General features: G+C 46.9%; 1 protein-coding gene across 1 annotated transcript in view; it reads left to right on the top strand.

The window, feature by feature from the left end:
* The window catches only part of PCK1 (phosphoenolpyruvate carboxykinase 1), a 42,763-nt gene extending 15,801 nt beyond the window's left edge, over window positions 1-26,962 (top strand). Inside the window, exons 3-11 of the mRNA XM_081559329.1 lie at window positions 21,077-21,341; window positions 22,195-22,376; window positions 23,117-23,320; window positions 23,430-23,617; window positions 23,851-24,013; window positions 24,631-24,855; window positions 24,944-25,075; window positions 25,481-25,576; window positions 25,920-26,962. Coding sequence (XP_081415455.1) covers window positions 21,118-21,341; window positions 22,195-22,376; window positions 23,117-23,320; window positions 23,430-23,617; window positions 23,851-24,013; window positions 24,631-24,855; window positions 24,944-25,075; window positions 25,481-25,576; window positions 25,920-26,374 — 1,869 coding nt within the window. The 5' untranslated portion in view covers window positions 21,077-21,117 and the 3' untranslated portion in view covers window positions 26,375-26,962. The remainder of the gene's footprint in view (window positions 1-21,076; window positions 21,342-22,194; window positions 22,377-23,116; window positions 23,321-23,429; window positions 23,618-23,850; window positions 24,014-24,630; window positions 24,856-24,943; window positions 25,076-25,480; window positions 25,577-25,919) is intronic.
* The last annotated feature ends 345 nt before the right edge of the window (window positions 26,963-27,307 follow it).

Below are 27,307 nucleotides of genomic sequence, written 5' to 3'. Positions count from 1 at the left end.
GCCTCCTACTCATAGGACGGCTGGGAAGATCAAAGGAAAATACTTATGTAAACTGCTGGGTCCAAAAAAGAAGCATTGGATGGTTTTAATGAGGCAGCTAAATGCAGTGGTTTAAGAGTATAGACTTCAGGGTCAACGAGTGACTACCTGTTCCAGCAGTTGTCCCCTGAAATAAACTGCTTCATTTTTCTGAGATTCAGTCTTCTCATCTGCTAAATAGGATCAGAATAGCATTTACTGAACAGAATATTATTACTGCATAGATTTTCTTGCATAGATCTTCTTACACTGAAGGACACACAAAGCGGTGATTGTATTGCCTGGAAATAGCATGGGCTCTGGTGAACAGAATCTGCCCCTGTCATGAGGAATCAGTAGTTTGGCTGGTGGCAACCATAGTAGTTATGGTGACACCACCAGCAACCAAGCAGAACAAGCAAGAGGTGAAGGTTGCCTGGTTAGCACAGAACCAAGTGAAGAGGTAGACTGTAGCAGGCAGAGCTTCTCCACCCATCATTTACTGGTATTTCCGGTGGACATGGGTTTGAACAAGCTCTGGGAGTTGGTGATGGACAGGGAAGCCTGGCATGCTGCAGTCCATGGGGTCACAAAGAGTCGGACACGACTGAGCGCCTGAACTGAACTGAATAGGCAGAGGGATTCTCTGTGTGGGGCTGTTTGTGCCACTACCCAGGATTGAGTTGCATCTCTGGTTTCTACCCCCAGATGCTAGTATCACCACCCCATTGTGATGACCAAAGATGTCTCTTGTTGTTGTTCAGTCACTAAGATGTGTCCAACTCTTTGTAGCACGCCAGGCTTCCCTATCCTTCACTGTCTCCCAGAATTTGTTCAAGCTCATGTCTATTGAGTCGGTGATATTATCTAACCATCTCATCCTCTGTCACCCACTTCTCCTCCTGCCCTCAATGTTTCCCAGCAACAGGGTCTTTTCCAGCACTTCATGGCAGGTGGCCAAAGTGTTGGAGCCTCAGCCTCAGCTTCAGTCCTTCCAATGAATACTCAGGGTTTTGGACACTGACGCATATCCCCGGGGTGAGGACAGAATCACCCCACTGGAGGAGCTCTAGTCTAAGGGACAGCCTCACCCAGAAGTCCACCGTCCTCCGTAACACACTTCAGTGTCCACACCTGTGTGGACTCCTCCCTGACTGATAATGCGCTTTGATCTTCCCTTTTCCAGACTAACCTCTGCTATCGTCTGTCTGATGACAGATACTGAATGGCTATAATGAACCAAGTACCTGGGGGGTAGTTTATCAGGGAGTGAGGCTCAGCCTCCCCTTGGGGACACTCCCTCCAGACCTTCCACCTCACGCTCTCCGTCCACACTCTCCTGCTCATGGGGTTGACCCCAGCTTTTGGAATCTCCCTCCAGCCTGGACCAGGACACCCCTCGCCCCCTCGGAGTCAAAACTTCTCTGCAGAGAATCACTTCTCTGGAGAGCTCATTTTTCCCCCGTGTGGTTGCCCACGGCATCTTCTAGCTTGACCCCAACTTTCGGAATCTCCCTCCAGCCTGGACCATGACACCCCTCGCCCCCTCGGAGTCAAAACTTCTCTGCAGAGAATTGCTTCTGTGGAGACCTCATCTTTTCCCCTGTGTGGTTGCCCACGGCATCTTCTAGCTTGACCCCAAATTTTGGAATCTCCCTCCAGCTGGACCAGGACACCCCTCGCCCCCTCAGAGTCAAAACTTCTCTGCAGAGAATTGCTTCTGTGGAGACCTCATCTTTTCCCCTGTGTGGTTGCCCAGGGCATCTTCTAGCATTGTGATCCTGGGGGATGCGAATGAACCTCGCTGGGCCACAGGTTCCTGTGCAAAATGAGGACAATGATGTGTCCCCCAGGTGGTGCTGGCATGCAGGTGGACCGAGATTTCAGTCCCTTTTGTCTGTTCTTTCTCTTTTCTAAGGATAACCTTGTTAATTGTACCTCCTCTGACCACTTGATATTTACCACAAAGTGATTTTTAAGGACAGGGTTAAGTTATCATGTCTAAACTTCAGTTTTTGGTTCTATAGTCCCAATGCCTATATTTGTCTGCATTAGTATCCAGTTTCAAAATGTTCCTTATCAGCAGAACTCAGTAGTCTGCAGATCTCTATATCATGGCCAGGATAACTTTGTTGCTGTTGTTGAGTCGCTAAGTCATGTCTGACTGTTTGCAACCCCAAGGACTGTAGCCCACCAGGCTCCTCTGTCAAGAATACTGAGTGGGTTGCCGTTTCCTCCTCCAGGGGGTCTTCCCGGACCAGGGATTGAACCTGTGTCTCCTGTGTCGGCAGGTGGATTCTTTACCACTGAACCACCAGGGAAGTCCCATCTAGAAGAGCTTGCCCCATTATAATTTGGACTGTCAGAGAAGGCTTGGCCAAATTAGTAAAAGTGCAAATAATTTTCCAATATAAGATATAAGGTATTTTATCACATTCAAAACAAGCAAGAACCGGGCTAGTTAACTATGGGTGAAGGAGATGGGGAACTTCATTTTGTAAGATCTGGATTGCCAGTGCAGTTTTTGTCCCTGTGCAGTACCTACCAGCACATAAGTGTATCCATAATCTCTGCTCTGCTTAATGTGTTAGGAAACAGCTTGAACTCTTAAGTAGCTTCAACAGTCACCAGAAATCCTGTTGACACAGTTAATTTGCTTAGCAAAGGCTTTCTCAAAAGATCTTAAAAGGTAAACTTTAACTCGGCCTCTGTCAGGATTGCTGTTAGAGGTGCAGAACTGATGAGGTTTACTCAGCTCATTTCCACCTCTGCTGTACTTACCAGGGCAACGGTTCCATATTTCTGAGATACATAATGTTCACGTCATGACACTGTTTTTATAGCTGCTTCACATAATTTAATTTGGGGCACCCAATTTAATTGTGTGTGTCCTGCTTTAACTATAGATTTTTCAAAGGTAAATGAATAATTTTAACAGGAAATTTTAATCCCTGCTCACCTGCACCAGCTCCTTGTTCTTTGTCTTAGAAGCTGAATCATTGCCATGAGGTCTCCTAGAAAGCTTGCTTGTCTAGACATGGGTCAGATTCGGGCTGGTCTCTAACAAACTGTGTTAATTTCTTCGATATTGAGTTTCAGTGTTTTGAAATCATCTTCCATTTTCCTCCCCTCTTAGAATTGTAAAGATCAGATTTGAGAAGAGAAGGGGTCTAGAGGTAGAAAACAGAAAGTTTTCATATAGAATCCTGTCCACAGGATCTCTCAGATCTGCAAAATGAAAATGAATGGGTTGGCATAACAGAATTCTGAAAAGATCTTCAAGAGAGAGAGTACAGAAAGGGATCCATGGATGAAAGCAGAAATGTCACAAGGAGTGTTTCATAAAACACATGAAAAGGCTCTCTAAAAGCCGTTTAGAGATAATGTGAAGTTTAAGGCTGGAGAGACAGTGCCGGCTATGGAGGGGTGGGGGATGGCCCAGGAATATTTGGTCTTTAGTTTATGCCCTGATGTAGGGCAAGATTAAGAGAAAGATGGGCCACCACAGTTACCAAGTAAATTCATACAAGGCCAGCAATATCATCCATTTGTTGTTATTGTTCAGTCGCTGAGTAATGTCCCATTCTTTGTGACCTCATGGACTGTAGCACACCAGGCTCCTCTGTCCTCCACTGTGTCTCGGAGTTTGCTCAAATTCTTATCTGTTGAGTCGGTGATGCTATCTAACCATTTTATCCTCTGCTGCCCACTTTTCCTTTTGCCTTCAATCTTTCCCAGCATCAGGGTCTTTTCCAATGAGTTGGCTCTTAGCATCAGGTGGCCAAAGTATTGGAGCTTCAATTTCAGCATCAGTCTTTATAGCCCCAGAATGGAAACAACCCAAGTGTCATCAACAGAGTTATGGGTAAACAAAATGAGATATAAACACACAATGGACTACTATTCAGCCATGAAAAGGTATGAAGTATTGACATATACTACAATGCAGATAAACCTTGAAAATATTATGCTAAGTGAAGGAAGCTCCAAAAGGCCACATTTTGTGTGATTCCATTTATAGAAAATTTAATTTCATTTACAGGCAAATCTATAGAGATGGAAAGGGGATTGATGGTTGCTAAAAGGTTAGGAGATAGTAATGAGAAGTAGCTGGGAATGAGTGACTCATTTCCCTTTGAGGTTATGAAATGTTTTAAAAGTGAGTGGGGTGATGGCACCCTACTTCTGTGAGTATATTAAAAACCACTAAAGTGTACACTGTACTTTTAAAGGATGAATTATTTTAGGGTGTCTGAATTATGTATTATGGGGGGGGAGAGAGAATTAGGGGGTTATGGTCATAAAAACTTGAAATAGGATTTTTATAATCATTATTTCTGTTAACAAAAATTATGCTTCCAGTTGCTGAGTTGCTGGAAAACGTTTGGGGTTTGGAGTTCAGAGAGCTGCTTCTAGGCTTCAGGCAAATCTCTTAAACTCTCAGGGCCTCAGTTTCCTCGTCTAAACCTTAGAAAGTTAGATAAAATGATCCATGTGTTCCTTTCCAACTCTAAATGTTCTGTGATTTCCAAGATTCTCCTCCTATCTTCTTTCTTCCTAAGCATCACCCCTAGAAAATTCCACCTGACACTTCCCTCTATCACTGACATGAAGATGGGTTATTGTGTTAAATAACTTTGAATGTTTTATATACTGGGTTTCCTTTGCATAGGATATCCTTAAAGCTGGACATTCTTAATTCTTCTTAAACTGTCCCATACGATTCTAAAATTATTTAGAAACATCATTCATGGGTCATCAGAATTGTGACCATTGACCTATGTTTATGTAACCTTCTGGTTACACAATCAAGCCAGGTGAGGTTAGAAAAAGGAGTGTCTGGACTTTTGTCCAGTATCTGCCCGTGGGATCAATTTATCACCTTATTTTCTTTCTTGATTCCTGTTTATCTCTCCTGATCTTATTCAAAGCAACTTGAAAACATTAAGTACAGGTCTTGATTCGATTAAACTGATGGCTCTAAGTGAAAAAAACAAGACTGTCAACTTAGAGCTTCAGATAAGGCCAGTTTTTGGGGACATGAGGACAGCAAGCTTTGCCTGAAATTGACACCTGAAAGTTAAAGGTGGAGGGGGCTGGTGGGGAGGAAAGAAAGTAAAGAAAAGGAGTTATGTTACAGTCGGTAAAGGTTAGAAATGAATCACAAGATCAGGGTAGGAAACCAAGTAATAAAATAAGTGCATAATAGTGGGTTGCCAGGCAGACAGTGGGCTAATACTGAAGTGACAATTGAATACAGAAGTGGGGGCTGAGCGAGGGAAGAGTGGGCGAGATGGAAAAACAAAGGAAGACATCATCAAAGCCAACACAGAGGGGAAGAGCAGTGTGTCACGTTGTCTTTGGAGAAATTAAGAAGCCAGACAAATTATAAGTGTATCTTCCCTGGGAAACATGATCAGACAGTCTCAGGTTGGCACTCCTGGCAGGGTGGTGAGTGGTGCTGTGGGCTCCTATGAGTTGACGTCTCCGACTCCTCCAGGGACAGTCAGGACTTGACAGGGTTTGCAGGTGTCAGCGAAGTGCAAGAGTGAGAGCAGGATGATGCTTGGGGGTTTTGCAGGACCTCCTGGGTTTTTCTGTTCAGAAAGAGAATAGCAGACAGAGATAAAGACATGTAATGTTACTGGGGAGGGGAGAGCTGTGTATTCAGCTGTGGGCTGCCAGGCCTTATCCCTCTGATTTTTCCCAAGGCCCCGTGCAATTCTCATAGTGTTGTTCCAGATGAGGACCCTGGGACAGCTTGCATGACCACACACAGCAAGGATGCCCTGCTTGTAACCTCCCTGACACCTGTCTCCCTTCCTGGGTCTCCTTCTGGAGCCACTGCATGCATGGTTGAACATGCCTCTCCTAGCCAAGGCTGGAGGGAGGGGTTTTCAGGGACCACCTGGACTTGGATGACATGGTCACCTGACACCATAAAGGAAATGGACAGGGCCACTCTGAACACTTCATCTTCTTTACATTCAGTTGTCTTTTTCTTCTCTCCATTGGCAATGGCTTCAGAATAATGCCTTGCACAGAGTGTGTCTCAGGAACAAGCTGCCCAGAAACCCCCCTTTCCCCTTCCCCCACAAACACCAGCCATGCCCAAGCAGCCTGCAGAGCTGACCGCAACCTGCAGTTCAGGTGGGCCTCAGGTGATGCCTGGGGCAGCTTAGCTCAGCGTCCAGGTGAAAGGAGGGGTCTTAACGAGATGGGATTCCTTGCTCCATCTCTCTCTAGCCCACCGAGTCAGGCAACCACACACAGCCACAGTGGCCTCTGCAGTCTAAGAAGGGATTCAGTCTCTTTCTAGAAGTTTCTCTCCAGTTATCAAATGTCATGACCAAAGGAAGGAAGAAAGTCTGACTTTGAAATCCATGCCTCGACATGGCAAGGCAAAGAAAGTTTCTAGTGGACGGCCCAGGCCTTGCTGTTTTGTGAAGATAACAGGAAGCGTAATTTGTTTTCGGAGTGTAATTTTATTGTATCTTAATGCAAAAGAAGGTGAGATAAATTCCCTATTATTTTATAATAACCCTATCATTTTTAGAATACCATACTGTTTTAATAACCATTTCACTGCAAGTGATGAATATGTAATTGCATTTCTTATGTATTAGCATATTATAATTTAGCACCAAAAGCTTTCCTTTTTTTCTCCCTTTAATTTTTATATTTTCATCATTGAAAATCTTTTAAACATTTTCAAATAGCTCGTTCAGACTTTGCACCACAAACCTTTTGCCATCATCTCTCTTTTTAGATGGCAAATTACCCTGAAAGTTTTAATGAATAAATGAATAAATAAATTAATAATGACCAGAGAAAGGTCCCAGTAAAGCAGTATGTGTTTGGGGCGTTTTGGCCGACATTTAGCAGATAGTGACAGTCTTATGATCTTATGATGAAAGATGAACTTAAGCCCCCTACTCCACCCACCCTGACTCTCCTTCCTGACTCTTAAGAGTTTTCATGGTGTGGTTATGTAAATGCACAGAGCGTGAGGGAAATTATTGTCCAAAAAACAAATGAATCACCAATTTAAAGACGTTTCTGCATCTCGCTCTTATGTCTACGGTGACTCATGACGGTACTGCTTTTTCAGAGATGGAGTTTGGAACAAGTTTGCATGCCTGTATTAATCCCTTGGCTAACTTACCATTGATCATCTAATTTAGTGCTGTTGTTATTTATTCCTGGCAAGACACATGCTTGGGTTTTTTGGTACTTTGTTTACTCAAAGAAGAATTCTTGTATGAAGTCAGGAAACTAGAGAGGTAAAGTACTTAATACAAATAAAACCTGGAGCCTTCTTGATGTGCTTGGAAGTCCACACAAGACATAACAGTGGCAAGGAATCTGGGGCCTTGGCAGGGCCCCCAGGGCTGTCCTCCTGTTATGTTAAGGGGGACATTTACTTCTGGCTGATTTTCCCGTAGCCCAGTGTTAGGACTCAAAGCTCCCATCATTTTTTTGGTGGCAGGGTTGGTGGGGAGCACTACACGGCATACTGGATCTTAGTTTTCCAAAAAGGGATCAAACTCATGCCTCCTGCAGTGGAAATGTGGAGTCTTAACCTCTAGGCTGCAAGGGAAGTCCCAAGCTCCCATCCTTAAACCCAGTGTTGTGAGGAACCCAGGAGTAGATGACTCAGAGCTGGGCTCCTCTTAACCAAGCTCATGAGACTGATGTTTACAACAAGAACTCCAACATGCTGACCTGCAATGAGACCAGAGCTGTGCTGGGACTGAGCTCCTGGCATCTACATCCTGCATGGCTTTCAGAAGCCAAATCATACTCTCACAGTGCTCAGGAGTAGAAAACTCAAGCAAAGGAGTTGGTTAGCATAAGCTGAATTCACTTACGCAGACAACAGCAACCACTGAGGATTTACCATGGTCAGATCTGGGACATAATCATGATCAAGACTGACAAGGTGTTTGTCCAGCACGGAGCTCATCATGATTGAGTCAGGGATTCTGAAATTTAACCTGTAACAACTGAAGGCACTAATGTCAACTAGTAGTAAAGGAAGTAAAGGAAGGAGACATATGAGGAGACAGTGTGCTGGGGGGTCCTGGGAAGGGCTGAGCCCCGACTGACAGGAGGAATGCTCCAGGCAGAGACAAGAGCAGGTGCAAAGGCCCTGAGGTAGGAACAAAGGTGGCTCAAGGATGTGACCAAGTTTAACTCGCAAAAAAGGAAGCTGGTTTCGGAGTTCTGACGAGCTCCTTATAGCTCCCAACGGCTGATCACAGTCTGATATGGAGGGTGAGGTAAGCAGATTTAAAAAAGCCAATGAACTGAAAATTTCTGGATTCTTCTTGTTGCTCTGTGCACCAACCCACACCCATCTCATCCTTCACATCAGTTAGCACGGTGTCTGGCCTCATGAATTGCATGAATATGGGCTCCGCTGGTGGCTCAGATGGTAAAGAATCTACCCGCAATACGGGAGACCGGGGTTCAATCCCTGAGTTAGTAAGATCCCCTGGAGAAGGGAATGGAAACCCACTCCAGTATTCTTGACTGGAAAATTCCATGGACAGAGGAGCCTGGTGGGCTACAGTCCATGGGGTCGCAAAGAGTCAGACATGACTGAGCAATTAACACACTTCATGTGTCAGTAAATGTCCCAGGTACTTGTAGAAAGGGAAGGAGCAGCATGGGAAAAACCTTATTTAACAAAAATAAATCCCTTTTTGTTAAAATGTGAGTGCCTGCAACAGGAGATAGTAAGGTCATCTCACAGAGCTTACCCATCCAGGCCTCTATTTGCATGGAAAGTTAGATTTCATCTCTGACTTAGACTTTTTTTTTGTTTAAAAAGAACAACATGTGTCATATGAAACTTTTTTGACATGACAATACCTGGAATAATTAGATACATAAAGAACAATGAAACGCCAAGCGTTTCTAAGTATATTTTGAGCAGTTATTATCCACCATCAGTGCCTTTCAAATGTCACTTGTGGAGTGTTCCTCTGTTTGTCTTGAAGAAAACTTTTTGGCTGTTCTTCTTTAAAGTAGTTGAGAATATTTTAAATCTCTGTGTTGAACTAAGGCAAGTCACTCCAAAATTAAAGTGCTCAAAACCTTTATTTTGAAAAACCCAAGTGGTGCCCATCAAATTGGTGAGAAGAACATTCTCTTTTCAGAATTTAGCATACTCTTCTGGAAATGTCAGATGTGCTCTCATTTAAATAATGTGACATCTCACAAGGAGATGTCTGATGAGCATCGCATTCAATTGTTAAAAGTATGACAAAAAGTCCAAGAAGCTCCCCCCACCCCAAAATCTATCATTAATAATTCACATGAGCTACTTTATATGTGGACGCCTACTGAATGTGATTTAATTTCTCTCTCTTTCTTTCTCTCTGCAAATGGAGGCTCTGAAGACTCATTTTAACAGAAGGAACACCTGAAATTTTCTCCTGAAAGGAAAAAACAAAGCATTACATTTGCTCAGCTATGCTTTGCGTGTTCAAAATGTATGCAAAAATGTTCTAAACACAGAAGTGCTTGACATGCATCTTCAAATACAGGTATTTTACAAACATGATGTGCCCTCCAGCATGTGAAATTTTCATTTACCACCACAGGCCAGCTCATGGAGAATCCAAGCTTGCTTATTTGTGGCTCGTTGCATTTTTCACAGGTGCACATAGCATTCAAAATGCTCATGAATCTTGAAACTTGGAACCTGGAAGTTGTAATTTGCTGAATAGAAATAAACACAAGAAATAAACATGAGTCCCCAAAGGACTGGTCCATGGCTACCATCTTGTTCCTGAAATGCCAAGGGCCCAGGAAGACAAGTGTTGGCCTGAATACAGAATGGGTTGATGGAACAGGTCAGTGGGAAGGGTACCAAAGAGCTGTTCCTGTGCCTTGGATTCAGCCTTTTCCTCTTTCTCTTCCTTTGCTCTTCGGGCATGCTCAGTCACTTTAGTCGTGTCCAACTCTGTGTGACCCCATGGACTATAGCCCACCAGGCTCCTCTGTTCATGGATTTCTCCAGGCAAGAATACCGAAGTGGGTTGCCATGCCCTCCAGGGGATCTTCCCAATCCAGAGACCGAAACTGCATCTCTTATGGCTTCTTTGCCCTCCACCATTGGTCAAAAATATGGAGGCCTGACTTTAGCCCAGGGAGCAAAAGGCTGACCTTGGTGTCAGGTGAATTCTTGGACAGGCGGCTCATCCTTACCTGTGGACCAGCCGTGGCACCCACAGTGTCAGGACCAATGGCTTCCCCAGTGCTGAATGAGATCAGGGAATGGAAAGCCATTAAGAAACTTTGCTAGCACAGCCCCCCAGTCCAGGACATGGTTCTGTGAAGGAGAGACTGTCCTCTGTTGGAGAAAGTCAAGTCAGGAGAACCTGAGTCACCGTGGGTGCTTGGGATGCAGCCCATGATGCAGAATCCAGCAGGGAGGGAAGTGTGGCCGGCTGCCATGCTGCTCTTCCTGGGCTTAAATTAATTTCTTCAAATGTTCTCATTAGTTAATGATGATTGATAGAGTGGAGATATTATTAATAAAAATTAGGTACCCAGCCTGGGAATGGACTTTGGTTCGTGCCTTGGCACTTAGCAAAGGTCAAGTGTGAAAAGGGTATTTTCAGCGGCTTGCAATTGGAATGCGTCCGGCCAGCTGGAAAATGACTCCAGCCATTTATCAAAGCTGTCAAGACACATGTCCCACCATAATTGTTTATCAATATTCACAATGTGCTATGCTGGCTGCTAATAGGAGCCCAGTCGGTAGGAACTCTGGATTTTGGGAACGACTCGGGATATTTAGTGCACCTATTTGATTCAGTGTGGGTACTCCTGTGGTTGCTGATGGTCCTAATTATGAGAAGGCACTGTGGGACTTCTGGAAAAGTAAACAACACGGCTCAAAAAAACACCTTCCCCAGCAGCTTCGAATAAGCCCGGGCAGACCGTGCTCCGGGGAGCCGATGCAGCGAGGGGAACGGAGTAAAAAATGAGCTGCTCACTCCACACATGATAACATAAATCTGATTCCAGGAAATGAGAAGGTAGAAGAGTAGACAGGAAAGCATATGGAAAAAGTTAAATAAAAACCCAAGGTGCTGCTGCTGTCACTCCATGGTTAGGCACTGAGCAGGGGTGGTGCATGGATTGGGTGTATTTATCGCCTACACCACGTGCTTGTCACTGTGGCCGTGGGAAGTTCCATTCCTCCTTGCATAGAACTTATCCTCCAGCTTGGTTTGTTTAGCGATTGTTTGCTGTACACCTACTATGTGCCGGGCTTGGTTTAAGGGGCTGAGTTTGCTGAAAGGAGTGAGAACGCAGACTCCTAGAAATCAGGGGTCTTGCCTTTGCCTTTCTGTCCCTGCGAAAAAACCAGATGGTGTGGAATCTAGAAAAATGGTACATATGAACCTATTTGCAGGCCGGAATAGAGATGCAGACGTAGAAAGCTAACTTGTAGACATAGTGGGGAGAAAGGGAGGGTGGGTCGGGTTGGGAGAGTAGCATTGATGTATTTACATTACCACGTGTAAAACAGCTAGCTAGTGGGAAGCTGCTGTAAAGCACAGGGAGCTCAGCTCGGTGCCCTGTGATGACCTAGAGGGGTGGGATGGGGAGGGGGGGAGGGAGGGCTAAGAGGGAGGGAATATATGTATCCATATAGCTGATTCATATTGTTGTAGAGTAGAAACTAACACAACATTGTAAAGCAGTTATACTCCAATAAAAAAACAAAGAAACAAAACATAAGGGTGTTTGTTTAGGCTACCAGTTATGGTCTGGCTACCCTCTGATGTAAGTACTATAATTATCCTCACCTAAGGGGTGGGGAGACTGAAGAAGCATAGAAAGACTATGACTTGACTAGGCCACATGGTCCAGGTAGGAATGGAAGTGTTGGACTCTGGCGTCCGTGCTGTTGGCTACTATGCCTCCCCAAAGGATGCTGGGGGTCCCATCTGCAGGTTGAAATACCCAGCCAATCTCTGTTTCTCATGACCAGAATGCTCAAAGTGGGTCCACTGCTCAGCGACATTGACCCATCTCTGTATTAAAACTGGTGTCTGGGCTCCCAGACTTCCCAGTGTGTTCCAGCCCCATAGCAGTTGGCCCTGCCATGTGGAGTGGGAGCTCACAGGGGCTTGTGGGCTGAGGTCAGCCCCTGAGACAGACGTCTGTGCCCTAGACCCCGTGGTCCCGGCCAGGCCCACCCCCAACAAGGCAGAGTAGGATTGAGAAAGAGGCCTCTTGCATCACAGCTTCCCTGAGCCAAGACAAGGAAAGTAAACTGGCCTAACCTTGGCTTTTGGCAGAACTGCAGAACCGAATTTTTTTTTTTAAGTTTTTTTTTTTTTGATGTGGACCATTTTTAAAGTCTTTACTGAACTTGTTACAACACTGCTTCTGTTTTATGTTTGGGATTTTTGGCTGTGAAGCATGTGGGATCCTAGCTCCCTGACCAGAGATCAAACCCGCACCCCCTGCATTGGAAGCTGAAGTCTAACCACTGGATTGACCGCCAGGGAAGTCCCTGGAATTCTGCCTGATTGAAAATTAAAGAATGACAGACACTAACACATATAAGGGGCAGAGGTGTCCCTAGCTCCTGCTTCCTGTTTTCCCATCTGAATCTGACTCACTGATGAGATGAATCTCCTCTATCTGTGTTAGCCTGATTCTAGGTACCTCCAGCAGATTTCTCACCCCTTCAACAATTTTACTTTTTCCTGAAATACCCAAAACACCAAAATGAAAGTTTCTTTCCACCTTTATCATTTATTTTACTTGGTTGCCTCTTCAAAGCAACACAGACTAGTTTAGTGAAGGGGGCTTATGGGCTGGCATCGTTCCCTATCAGACTCTGTGGTCATTGTTCAAACAGGGTTTTCTGTGTGTATGTAGTTGGACTCTGATGCAGTACCAGGATGTAAGAACAGCATCCTGATGGACTTCCATTTCCTCCATATTTCAACTTGGAAATACTTCAAGGTATCATGGCTAAGTTAGATGCTTCAGTCCCTGATGAAACATGCTGACCCTGTGGCACGTGTCCCTGAGTTTCGATGCTATGAACTCCTGCCCCCAACCCTTGGCTTCCACAGTGGCTCAGTGGTAAAGAACCCGCCTGCAATGCAGGAGACGTAAGAGATGCGGGTTCAATCCCTGGGTTGAGAAGATCCCCTGGAGGAGGGCACGGCAACCCACTCCAGCATTCTTGCCTGGAGAATCCCGTTAGCAGAGGAGCCTGCCGGGCTACATTCCACTGGGGTCACCGACGATTTGGACACAAGTGAAGTGACTTAGCATGCATGCCCCCTTGGGAGAGAAGCTGAGAGCATTTGATGTACTGAGTTTGGAGAATTATCCCTAGCATACATCAGAAAAGACATTTTAGTTCTGAGCCATAACATTGCGGGTGTGTGGAAGAATTTGCATAGTTACTGTGGAACGCTGGGGAAGAGGAGTGTTCAGTTCCTGAGCAATTATCACTGTTTCAGAGACGGTTAACTGCACTGCAAAGTGGATCCATTTTCTCGCTGCAAAATAAGTGCGTTGGATTGTTTCTGTGGTAACAATGCGATGAGTTCTCTTTGCTCCGTGCTTTACCTGGTGGTGCTGTCTTTTCTCTGCTAGTGTGCTTGGAACAGTATTCTGTGTTCTCCCAGACACTCTGGGAAAATGGACTTAACTTCTTCTGTAGCACTTGAAATCCCAAGGGCACTGAGAGTCAGAAAGGCCATCTCATTTTAGAGATAAGGAAACTGAGACAGTAGGTGACCGATCCAGGGACACTCAGCACAGTGGCACATGCATTTTCAAAGACCACATGGAGCTTTTTTGCCCAGCTAGTGCCCTCCACACTGAAAATCATAGTAGAAAGTTGGAATATAGAAATAGTAGAAAATTGGGGATTGGCGCCAAAATCTGGCTACACTCTAAATACAGCATGAAACTGACAGAGAACTAAGGCAAGGTTGTAAAAAAAAAAAAAAAAAAAAATTAGGGCGAACCCGAGTTTTTAATTTTCTTTTGTAGTTTTTTTTTTGACCATTTTCCACCCGATGTAGCTGTGCACCTAAGTTAGCTGGCATGTGACTCTGACTTCCCGTTATAATATGCACATGCAGTGTGGACACTAAGTCCTCCCCAGCCTCCAACAAGAAAGGAGACTTAGCAGACACAAAGTCACTGATCTTCCAAAGTAAGTGAGAGAGGAAGAAGATGAAAACCAAAGCCACCATGGACCTCAGAATGCATGGCAGTGAACACGTGCAGTGTCTCATTCACCTCCTCCCTACACAGGTGAGTAGAGTGAGGCATGGATGCTGGTCTCATGGGTTTCTGGGGGAGCTGGGCCCAGAATTGGCCTGGATCTCCTGAGTTGGGGTTCTGTGTAGGTTGGAATCTTGTCTTACGGAGGATGTTTCTGGCTACAAACCGTAAGCCACCTAATTCAAACAGCCAGCCAGCAAAGGTGGCCCAGAGGAATCATGGACTTTTTCTGCTGATTCTGACTTGTAGGGTGACTCTCCTGTCCTTGCCTGGTGCCCCAGCCTTCATAGCTGTTAAGCATCAACATCCCACAGAGGTGACCTGGTGCTCTGAAGTCGTTCACGGGATGGATGTGGGATGGGATGTTGAATTCCAACCTGTTCATCACTCTTGCACACCCAGATCATCTTTACAGCTCTTCAAAAACCTGACAGAGAAATCTCCAAAGGAAATAAACATGACTTTATAGAGTCACTATTTCCATGGGTCATTAATGAAAGGGGAGATAGCCAGCCCCCTAGATAGATTCTAACACTTGGTTATTAGCATTCATTTAACACATAGTATGTCCATGTCTTTGCTGCAAAAATTTTGCTTTATTAACATGCACAGGCAAAATGGGTTCCCTCTAGATCAATTTTTATTTCTTCATTGTGGAAAGAATATGCACACAGACAAAATCATGACCCTTGCGGGAGAAGATTCGCTAATATCACAAACTGTCGTCTTTGCTGGGTGAGTGTACACTCAGCCCAAGACTGGGGTCTTCAAACATTATGAGGCTATTGAGAGATGCAGAAAGGATGAGGAAGAGGGATGACAGGCAGGTGGGGAGTGTTGGAGACCTGCCAACATCCTAGAATGACTCGCTCCCCCACAATATACCTGCCCTCCACCCTGGGCCATTATCCCTACATCTTCCAAATAAAAGACAGGAGTGTGCTGTGCTGTGCTTAGTCGTTCAGTCATGTCCGACTCTTTGAATCCATGGACTGTAGCCTGCCAGGCTCTTCTGTCCATGGGATTCTCCAGGCAAGAATGCTGGAGTGAGTTGCCATATTCTCTTCCCAACCCAGGGATTGGACTCAGGTCTCCCGCATTGCAAGTGGATTCTTTACCATCTGAGCCAAGAAAAAAGCCAAAAAGACGGGACTACATAATCTTTTTTGTTTTTCAATTGAGGTAAAATTCACATGCCATAAAATCAGCCATTTTAAAGTGTACAAGTCAGCCACATTTAGTGTGTTGAGAATGTGATGCAACCACCACCTCTATCTGATTCGAAGATATGTTCATCACCCCCAAGAGAGACCCCCAACTCATTAAGCTAGATGAGCATCATCTTTTAAGGGCTTCAGTTGTATGACTCTATGGCTTTAAAATAGGAACGCAACTCATTCAGCTCTGTAAAACAAAACAGAATAAAACAAACCCCTCTGAGCTGTAGAGACTTTAAGATTCCCCATAAAAGTAGAACATCTAAATATTTGTCTCTAACAAACATGGCTGGAGTGGCTGATGGGAATTTCCCAGGGCAGATGATGCCACGAAGCTCATTACAGGCCTGGCCAGTGTTTTTCTGCTGTTGGAAACTTCCACGGCTGGGCCAGTCTGTGCCCACGGAGCAGCATCCGTGGCAATGGACACCCACAGTTGATTTGCACACAACCTTTGACACCAGGACAAGACGTGGGATTTACACTGTTAGTTTCTTATCATCTCCTGGAAAACCACTGTCCCTTTGATCTTTGCCAGAAAAGGGGCAGGCTGACACAGGAATTCAGATTCCTGAACTGAGGGGCGTTTTTGTGGTCACCCCCATCAGTGGTGGGGTAGAGTAGAGAGGTCACGGGCTTCCAGTTGAGAGCCCTAGCTTGGGAAAATGGTTTATTTTCTCTCTCTTGTTGGTGTTTAGTGACTGAGTCATGTCATTTGCCCTGTCTGAGTCTCAGCTATTCCATCCTTCCAAGGAAAGAATTGGTTGTAAGTGGTGGATTGCCAATGTTTTATGAAATTCCTTGCTTACACAGAGATCCAATATGTCCGTCTAATACAATATGTACCACGTGCGTGTCTGCTCAGTCGTGTCCAACTCTTTGTGACCCCATGAACTGTAGTCCTACCAGGCTTCTCTGTCTAGCAAGCAGGCAATAAATACCTCCCAAGCGAGAATACTGGAGTGGGTTGCCATTTCCTCCTCCAGGAGATTTTCCCATCCCAGGGATCAAACCTGCATCTCTTACACTGAGGCAGATTCTTTGCCACTGAGCCATTTGGGAAGCCCCAATATATAGCACAGGTGAGGTCAAAGCTGCTGTGAGTGAGGAGGGTTCTGAGCACATCTCACCTGGCCATTCACCCTTCCTCCTCCTTAGGAGGCTCAGAAGAATGCCCCATAAGTCCCTCAGAACACAGGGCGGAAACCATGGCTGCTGACTCTACAGGAACACCAAGTTCTGGTTGGTCAGTTTTGGGAATTTCTGTTTTAATTTTATTAGCCCCAAGGTAACCAGGAAAACGCCAACATACGTCAATCAAACTGTCCTCAAAATCCTCTGGGAGACTCCGCCCAAGTTCATCGCTTTGCTTTTCATTGCTTATCTGGAATGCAGCCATTCCCCACCCCTCGCCTCACCTGCTCATATCTTTCATCCTGTTCCTGCCTTGGTTCCTGAATTGACCTCCTGACGGCTCCATACGCACAGGCAACTGAAACCTTTTCTTTTCTTTTTTAATTAGAGGATAATTGCTTTACAATGTTATGTTGGTTTCTGCTGTACAACAACATGAATCAGCCATAATTATACATATATCTCCTCCCTCTTGAGTCTCCCTCCCCCTCCCACCCCACCCCTCTAGGTTGTCACTGAGCACCAGGCTCTATGTTATATAGCAGCTTCCCGCTACTTATCTATTTTGCACATGATAAAGGTTTTTCATGATAAAGACTTTTCAGTGGGCTTTCCAGGTGGCGCTAGTGGTAAAGATTCTGCCTGCCAGTGTAGGAGATGCAAGAAACTTGGGTTCCATCCCTGGATCAGGAAGATTCCCTGGAGAAGGAAATGGCAACCCACTCCAGTATTCTTGCCTAAGAAATCCCATGGACAGAGGAGCTGGCAGGCTATAGTCCATGAGGCTGCAAAGAGTCGGACACGACTGAGCACAAATTACACAAAGGCTTTTCAAAGTCTTACTTCCTGACTCCTCAGAACCCTGGGGTCAGCCGCTACAGCTTAGGACAACAAAAAAAAGGTGTGTGTGACCTCAAGGAGATGTAGTGAAACTGTTTTTTTTTTCCAGTGTCTAATTTTTCTCTTTTCAACAAAGCAGTTTTGTGTCTGGCCTCAACTTTTTAGATGCTTTCTAAAAGAAGAGAAACTTTGTACCTTAGGATATGTTTAAACGGCCCCAGGAAAGCCAAGGGGTTGCTGCGGTGTTTGCAAATGTAGAAACGACAAATGCAGCTCACAGAGTGGGCTGGGCAGAGGTAGCCCCCACCCTCCCTGGCCACCTAGGAACATATTAAAAAATCCACAAGGTGGGTGTGACTGAGGGTCCTCAGGGAGTCCAGCAGCAGAGCGACAGCAGAGCTGCCACTGCAGGTCCCCATGGCTGGTACTCAGTTCTGAGACTTACTTACAACTCATTGTTAGTCACTCAGTCGTGTCCAACACTTTGCGACCCCATGGACTATATGTGGCCTGCCAGGCTCCTCTGTCCATGGAATTCTCCAGGCAAGAATACTGGTGTGAATAGCCATTCCCTTCTCCACTGGATATTCCTCGACCAGGAATTTAACCCAGGTCTCCGGCATTGCAGGCGGATTCCTTACCATATGAACTACTTGGGAAGCCCATTTACAATGAAGCCCGTGGGTGAATGGGAAAGACACAATGTTGCCAGTTAGTCCTTTGAAAATGTTGCTCAGTGAGTCCCCTCTGGGGCAGGGAGTCTCCAAGGACAGGGACAGACCCGCCCCGAGTCATCATCAACAGAGGGCATCAGGTGGGGCAGCAGGAGACAAGTCTCAGATCTGCTCCATCTTGGTCTCTGAGTTGGGGTGTTTTTAAAGGGGAAGAGCAAAGAAACAGGGATTAACCATTGTTTTGTGACATTTCTTAATCTTACTTTCAGGGGTAAGGATTCTCTGGTTTATGACTCTCTGGCCAGGTGATCTGTGGCTCAGGGGTCTGTGAGCTCACCTGGCCTTGGAGAAACAACCCGAGTTTGTACGTTAGTGATGAGACCTACAGCAGCAACCTCAGTGCATTAATGAAGTTCTGACAACAATGGTCTTAGTCATCTAACTTGGGTTGATTAGTGCTCAGTTAGCAGAGCATGGAGTTCTGAGGGGACAAGAACAGGATTGAGGTCAGAGGAGGAGGGTAAGGGGACAGTTTGGGTAGAGAGATTAATCATAAACTCAGTAAGGGAACACGGTTTGGGGGGGCTCGGTTTCACTATTACAGTTTTTATCAGCAAACTGGGAATCTCTACTCACTTGGGGAGATCAGCCACCCGGGTGTGAATGTGTGTGCTGCGTATTTACTCAAAGGTTGTGCCTTTGAATGGCTAATTTCACTGATGTCAGATGCTCAGAAAGTGTCCGCAGCAATGGAGTGTTACGTTGTGGTGGAAATTAGACGGGACACACTTTTGTGTGGCTGACAACATTGTTATGAATGAATTTCAGTGACCATTTAGGCAAACGATTTTAAACTAAACAGAAACATCTCCTGTTGTACTTACACTGAAGGATTCAATTGGCTGAATTAAAAGTCTGAATAAATGAACTTGCTTGTACCCTTTTAAAAATCTCTCCTTCTGCCCTCACAGCAACTATTGATTTACACTTTCACAGTAAATTAGTTTGTTTTGTAGAATTTTATATGTTGGGAATCATAGAGATGTTTGCATTTTAAAAATTGTACTTTCCCTCAGTGCTGCATAATTATTTCATGATTCATAATTCATAGCTTCATTCTTTTTATAGCCATGTACTATCCTGTATAGATGCTCCACAGTTTCCTTACTCACTTAATGGACATTCAGCTTGTTTCCAGTTTTGGCTTTTACAAACAAAGCCTTATGTTACACACACACACAAAATCTGAATAAATGAAACATAGCAATGGGTTGATAGTTTTGGTGGAAGTTGGTGACATGTGTACACTCAACACAGCAGTGGGAGTGAAGTCTCATAGGATGGTCCTCAAAGAACTCCTGGTCTGAGATTGTTGTTCCCAATGCCTTGTGATTGTCACAGCTCCTCACAGACACAGTCATGGAGCCATCTCGGCTCACACCCCATGGGGCAGGAGGGCAGGTTTCCACCGACCTCCTCCAGTGAGAGGACGCCCACTGAACTGTGGGGCTGGCTGCTGGCGGCTGGGGCCTGGCCCTGTTCTCCCGACTTCTCACCTAGTGTTCTCGAAACGCTAGCCAACAGTTCCATAGCTCATTAAATTGGACTGATGCTCTGATGGCTTGCAAAGCAAATTTTTTTACAACTGTTATAAAGGTCTCATTGCTCAAGTGTAATCGAGCAAAACTGCCAAGCCCCCTCCACTCCCTGGGCTCTAGGATTTGCAAGGGCAACAAAAAGTGTACAGTTGACTCCAGAAATAACTGCACCCAGCCCAGAACTCCTGGGGCAATACGTGGAAGGATCCAGGAGGGGCAAAGGTCCCTTACAAGGGGCATTCCGGAGCTCGGCGGCTCATGTTCCAGTCCCTCCCTGCGACCCACCAGCCTGGGGCTGGGGAGTAGACGCCAGATTCCTGATGCCTCAGCGTCCTTGTCTATACACAGAGGGGCTTGTGGACTCCACTTAGGGTGCAAGGAGTTAGTCAATGCAGAGCACTTACAACAACACTCTGCATTTATTCATTCAGCACCTACTGTGTGCCAGAAACTGTGCATACAGAAAGGAACAAAATGCCCTTGTGAAATTTATACTTGGGGTAGGGGCAGGGGGCACGCCATAGACACTCTGTAAGGTTAATAGCCCCTAATTAAGTCAGATAGTTGCCGATAAGCCAGGCACCATCCCGTATTTGGGGGTGTTCTTCCCGCAGGCCTTTGCCTGTGGGGTGACACCTCAGCACTGCTGCATTCTGCCAACCAGCAGCCACCTGTACACAAGATGCGCTGCCAAAACCCCTGAGGTCCCCCACGAGCTTCTGCACCATCCCACCCTGCCCTTCAATAGGAGGGCATGTGTTTTGCATCTTCAGGGGATTGGGGCAGAGCTCCATCAATCAGAAGTTGTGTAAGGGGCTGCCATGGCTGGTCCAGGGGCCGTAGGCCACATGGCACTCATTAACGACTGTCTGTTCAATGATTATCTGCCTGGGTTTATTGTGGTGAGCCAGTCCAAAGCATAACTGATCGTGGCCGTGATCCAAAGACCGGCCCCTGACGTCAGAGTCGAGCCTCCCTGGGTGTGGTTGAGGGGCCGGGCCTTTCTCCCTCTTGGAATTTAAAGGCCAGGAAGTTCTGCCTCCAAACCCCAAACAGGGCCTTCCCACTGGGAACGCACGCTCACCCGCGGGAAGAGCCTTGCAAGAGACCCTTGGGCCTCTGACCTGATCGTCCAAAGAGAAGAAAGGTAGGCAGAGCCTGTTCACATATGTTTCTAACAAACTTCAGTGCTAACAGGAACTGGTTTTCTTTTCCCCCCCAGCCACGACGGTGACCCCGACAAAGTGTGTGGAGTTGAGGGTGTCCGTGGTTGTCTTTGTTCAGGAAGCCTGTGATTTTTGTATTTCAGGGAACCTCAGCATCCGTGCTCCCCAGCCCAGCTCTGCAGAGATGCCTCCCCAGCTCTCAGACGGCCTCAACTACTCAGCCAAAATCGTCCAGGGCTCCCTGGACAGCCTGCCCCAGGCCGTGAGGGAGTTCGTGGAGAGCAGCGCCAAGCTGTGCCGGCCTGACCAAGTCCACATCTGCGATGGCTCCGAGGAGGAGAACCGACAGCTGCTGGGCCATATGGAGGAGGAGGGTGTGATCAAGAGGCTGAAGAAGTATGACAACTGGTGAGCACGGCTCTGCCCCCTGGCATTCGGCCTTCCTCTCTACCCAGGGCGCAGATGGAATGAGGAGGATGAGGGCCTCAGCAGAGCCGGGGCGGGGCTGTGTGGTTTGCAGACTCTTGAAAAACTTAGTAAAAGAGCCAGAACCATGTAGACTGAATTTTATGACGTTTGCAGAGCAGCCCAAGTCATCAATGAAGGGGTACGTGCAACTCTCTTTGCAAACTAGGTCCCCAATTAAAAGGAAGGTCAGACAGTCCCTGTCTTAAAACACGAACTCCTGGTCTAGTGAGTGTCCCTCTGACTATATCCCAGTGGGCGTGGCTGTGTCCGCACTGATGGAGCATCCTTACTGCCCTTGGTACCTGCCAAGTGTGGGAAGAACATGATGATGAGAAAACTGGTCCCTTCCTGAATGGTCCATGGCTGAGGGAACCTAGGGAGCAGATGTCATGCAGAATACCAGCACTTCTCTAATCCCCACCTGTGTATTTTAAATTTTTATTTACTTATTTATTTTTAGCTGGGCTGGGTCTTCGTTGCTGCGAGGGCTTTTCTTTAGTTGCAGAAAATGGGAGCTACTCTCTAGCTGCAGTGCGAGGGCTTCTCATTGTGGTGGCTTCTCTTGTTGTAGAGCATGGGCTCTAGAGTGTGGGGGCTTCAGTAGTTGCAGCCCCGGGCTCTTACACACAGGCTCAGGCTCAACAGTCGTAGTGAAAAGGCTCCATGGCATGTGGGATCTTCCTGGATCAGAAATTGAACCTGCGTCCCCTGCATTGCAAGGCAGAGTCTTTACCAATGAACCACTAGGGAAGCCCCTAATCTGTGTATTTTAATTTTTTTTTTTTTTTTGCAGCTGGTTGGCTCTCACTGACCCCAGGGATGTGGCCAGAATTGAAAGCAAGACGGTCATCATCACTCGAGAGCAAAGAGATACGGTGCCCATCCCCAAAACCGGCCTCAGCCAGCTGGGCCGCTGGATGTCCGAGGAGGATTTTGAGAAAGCGTTCAACGTCCGATTTCCGGGGTGCATGAAAGGTGAGTGAAACATTTATTTGACTGGGTACAATATCAGCAAACCTTTTATTATCATCTCTGTCTTACCAGTGATTGTCCCAGGAACTCCCATTGCTCAGAGAGTCATAAATTTGACATGAGAATTGGCCACGTGTTGAAAATGTACATCTCAGTTCTGTTTTTATAGACTGTCTTTGACGACCAGTAAAACAATTTCTACGCTTGTGGATTTAAGATAGCTTGATAGAACCCAGCTGCACATTTATGAAAACTCTTTAATTTTGCTGTTCTGGCCACCTTTTCATTTGGTGTTGTTGAGTCGCTAAGCTGTGTCCAACTTTTTGTAACCCCATGGACTGCAGCATGCCAGGCTCCTCTGTCCTCCACTGTCTCCTGGATTTTGCTCAAATTCTTGTCCACTGAGTTGGTGATGCCATCCAGCCATCTCATCCTCTGCCACCCCTTTCTACTTTTGCCCTCAATCTTGCTCAGTGTCTTTTCCAATGAGTTGGTTCTTGGCATCAGGTGGCCGAAGTATTAGAGCTTCAGCACCAATGCATATTCAGAGTTGATTTCCTTCAGGATGGACTGGTGTGATCTCCTTGCAGTCCACAGGACTCTCAATGGACTCTTCTAATCAAGGGGCTGGTGGCAAGCAAGACATGATGTTGTCGGAGGGGGATCATGAGAAGGGTCACAAGTGGTGGTTGTCTGTGAGTCTGGGGTTGTTTCTTACCGGCTCCCACCTCCCGGACCCACAGGTCGCACCATGTACGTCATCCCATTCAGCATGGGGCCCCTGGGCTCTCCTCTGTCCAAGATTGGTATCGAGCTGACTGACTCGCCCTATGTGGTGACCAGCATGCGCATCATGACAAGGATGGGCACCGCTGTCCTGGAAGCGCTGGGGGACGGCGAGTTCGTCAAGTGCCTCCACTCCGTGGGGTGCCCTTTGCCTTTAAAAAGTAAGCACGTTACTTCAAAATCAAAAGCCGGAATTAAAAAAAGAAAAAGCTTACCCTTAAACTCCGTTGGGGACCTGGCACACTCATGTGGGCGTGTCCTCCTGCGCAGAGCCTTTGGTTAACAACTGGGCCTGTAACCCTGAGCTCACACTCATCGCCCACCTGCCCGACCGCCGAGAAATCATCTCCTTTGGGAGTGGGTACGGCGGGAACTCGCTCCTTGGGAAGAAGTGCTTTGCCCTCAGGATGGCCAGCCGGCTGGCCAAGGAGGAGGGGTGGCTGGCAGAGCACATGCTGGTAAGACGCAGGGAATTCTAAATGTGTGCAGCAAAGGGTCGGGCAGAGGAGGGGAAGTGGCAGACCCGTACTGCATTAGCATTCCTACTAGGCATCGGAGTTCCAGTGCTCCAAGGACACTGGGAATTCCATCAGTAACGATGAATGGCTTCCAGGCCCCCTCCTAGACTAGGTCGTGGACCTCTGGGGCAGAAAGGAACCAAGTGCTTCAGGAGAAATCTTGTCTTCAACAGATTCTGGGCATCACCAACCCCAAGGGCCAGAAGAAGTACTTCGCGGCTGCGTTTCCCAGTGCCTGTGGGAAGACCAACCTGGCCATGATGAACCCTACCCTCCCGGGATGGAAAGTAGAGTGTGTGGGTGATGATATCGCCTGGATGAAATTTGACCAACAAGGTAACTCTTTTAGGCCCAGGTGTTGATGATAATCATTGGACCATAGTGAAGTTTTGGGTTTAAACATGCCAAATCCTCCCAAGTCCACAGTATCCGGATTTTTTAATTCAGTTAGCTCTTGCAAAAGCTCAGACATATGTATTCCGTCAGCTTTCTTTAATCTCATATCCAATCTGGATTGAAACGGGACCTTCTATCACTGTTTGTTTACATTTCGTCTAGTCACTAAGTCATGTCTGACTCTTTGCAACATCATGGACTGTAGCCCACCAGGCTCCTCTGTCCATGGGATTTCCCAGGCACGGATACTGGAGTGGGTTACCATTTCCTTCTCCAGAGGATCTTCCTGACCCAGGGATCGAACCCACATCTCCTGCGTTGACAGGCAGATTCTTTACCACTGAGCTACCTGGGTTGGTTAAAATAGTTTGATGGGAAACTGGTGAGAAAGAGTCAAAGTTGATTAATAATGCTGGCATGAGACAAGAGAAAGAGATGCTGAGGAGGAGCGAAAAAATAAAGACTTGAAAATTTGGTGCAGAAATTAATCTGGTAAGATATAAGATGGTATGCTTTCCTTGGTACTCACTTCCACTCCTTGGTTTAAAACTTTCCAGGTAACTTGCGGGCCATCAACCCAGAGAATGGGTTTTTTGGCGTCGCTCCAGGAACCTCTGTGAAGACAAACCCCAATGCCATCAAGACCATCCAGAAGAATACCATTTTCACCAACGTGGCTGAGACCAGTGATGGGGGCGTTTACTGGGAAGGCATTGACCAGCCGTTGGCCTCAGGCATCAAGCTCATTTCCTGGAAGGGCAAGGAGTGGGACCCCAAGGATGGTAAGCCCCCCAGGAGGCCTGGCACCGCAGCCCTTGGGTGTGTGTGCTGGGCCAGACGCTCAGGGCCTGTCTTCCCTTGCTGCTGTAGGGGAGCCTTGTGCTCACCCCAACTCACGGTTCTGCACTCCGGCCAGCCAGTGCCCCATCATTGACCCTGACTGGGAGTCTCCAGAGGGCGTGCCCATTGAGGGCATCATCTTCGGAGGGCGCCGGCCTGTTGGTGAGGCTCCTGGGCACTCGGGCTGGGACACGGGTGTGTCACTATGGGGGGACGGGTCACTACAAGGGCTCACGTTCCATGACCTGGCTGGAGGGGACCAGGGATATGGAGCTTCCTTTCACAAATGACAGGGTAATGAACAAGCTCAGGCATAGAACTTAGTCTCTGGCCAGTAGAACTCCTAGGTCCTTGTCCCAGGGATGTGGCTCCCAGTTTGACTTTGGCCACGTGGCCTCCTACTATGACTCTGACGTGGCAGTGTCCACCCATTGCCCTGGAGCTGCAGCATCAGCCCCTTTAGAAGAGAGACGACACACAGCACATCTTTCCACTTGGGAGACAGCATCGCTGCCGAGGGGGCTGGGGGTCAAGGCCTCTAAGGAGCGTTTCTTTCTCCTGCTAAAGGCGTCCCTCTGGTCTATGAGGCTCTCAGCTGGCAGCATGGTGTGTTTGTGGGGGCGGCCATGAGATCGGAGGCCACGGCAGCGGCGGAGTACAAGGGTGAGTCTGGCCAAGATCCGGGGCCGCCAAGGAGGGACAGCGGACGGCTCTGTCTCTCTATTTTTCTGTCACTCTGCTTCTCTGTCTCTTTCTGTCTCTGTTTCTATGTCTCTCTGTCTCTCTCTGTTTCTCTCTCTTTGTTTCTATATCTCTGTGTCTCTCTGTCTCTTTCTGCCTCTGTATCTCTGTCTTTCAGTTGCCCCTCTGTCTCTTTATCTCTCTGTCTCCCTGTGTCTCTCTCTGTATATGCAGAGAAGTACAGAAAGCCAGGCGGCCATGCCAACAGTAAATGTGCCCATAGTCCTGTGAGGCCTCACTTACCCACAGAGTCCCCTGTTAACAGGCAAAGTCATCATGCACGACCCCTTCGCCATGCGCCCCTTCTTTGGCTACAACTTTGGCCAGTACCTGGCACACTGGCTCAGCATGGCCCAGCGCCCTGCAGCCAAGCTGCCCAAGATCTTCCACGTCAACTGGTTCCGAAAGGACAACGCCGGCAGGTTCCTCTGGCCCGGCTTCGGTGAGAACTCCCGGGTGCTGGAATGGATGTTCAACCGCGTGGGAGGGGAAGGCGGCGCCAGGCTCACGCCCATCGGCTACATCCCTGATGAGGATGCCCTGGACCTGCGGGGCCTGGGGGATGTCGACATGAAGGAGCTCTTCCACATCTCCAAGGAGTTCTGGGAGGAGGAGGTGGAAGAAATACAGAAGTACCTGGAGGAGCAGGTGAATGCCGATCTACCCCCGGAGATGGAGAGTGAGGTCCTCGCCCTAAAGCACAGAATCAGCCAGATGTAATCAGGTTCACCTGACCGTCGCCTCCAATCCACACAATGTACCAGGAGCAGGAGACATGTGCTTCCTGAATTCTCACCGCCTGCAGCACTGCAATGACCACACCCAGGGGCTGATCGAAAGACACACCTTAATTTTTCAGATAAGACCATATAGCAGACTGAAGCTAGTCACTAATGAGGTTGGGGAGGGAAACAGCAGGCTCCAGGAAATAGCAAACATTCATGATACAATGTACCTTTGTTCAACTTAGGGAAACTCAAGCAGACAGTCTTCTTTGTCTTTTCCCTTTAGCTGTATCAGTTAGCCAGAATGCATAGAAAAAGACACTTGAGCTGTATATATGTGTATGTGCACATGCGTGTGTGTCTGTGTACTGTTGTCTAAAACATATTTAATGACTTTGGAAAAATCTTGGGCAAGATTACCTACTAGTTGTTGCTAGAATGCAATGTTGCTTTGTTATTAATATATATGTTTAAATTATTTTTATATACCATGGTTCCTTACCTTTACATAATTTCAACGTTTTCCCCTAACACTTCTTGGGAAAAAAAAAATCACAAAATAAACTTTTATAGAAAAGATGAATTTGTTTGCCTGGTTTTTCTTATCTGAACAGCCAAGAAGAGGGGACTCTGATGAAACCTTCTGTGATAGAATCCCCTGCAAAGAACGTGGGACTACCCTGGTGGGGGGGGGTTAGCTGGGGGGTGGAGGGACCCAGATGGGGAGGTGTGAGCAGAGAGACTGTCACGCAGAGGTGATGTGGCACCATGCTTTGGGTTTTCTGAATTAACTCGAAGCCATTAATTAGTGCCCTTGAACATCCACAAACCTTTGAACTGTGGGTCTTGGGTAAGTAGAACAGGAGAGTTTAAAGTATGCTTTTTGACAAAACCTTGGGTCTGGGGGCTCGGCCTTTCACAAGAATCA

The sequence above is a fragment of the Giraffa tippelskirchi genome, chromosome 13, assembly GCF_054371585.1.
Source record: "Giraffa tippelskirchi isolate mGirTip1 chromosome 13, T2T-mGirTip1v1.2.pri, whole genome shotgun sequence".
Classification (NCBI taxonomy): Eukaryota; Metazoa; Chordata; class Mammalia; order Artiodactyla; family Giraffidae; genus Giraffa; species Giraffa tippelskirchi.
The sequence above is the reverse complement of the archived record's forward strand: the minus strand, read 5'-3'. Positions and strand labels throughout refer to the sequence as shown.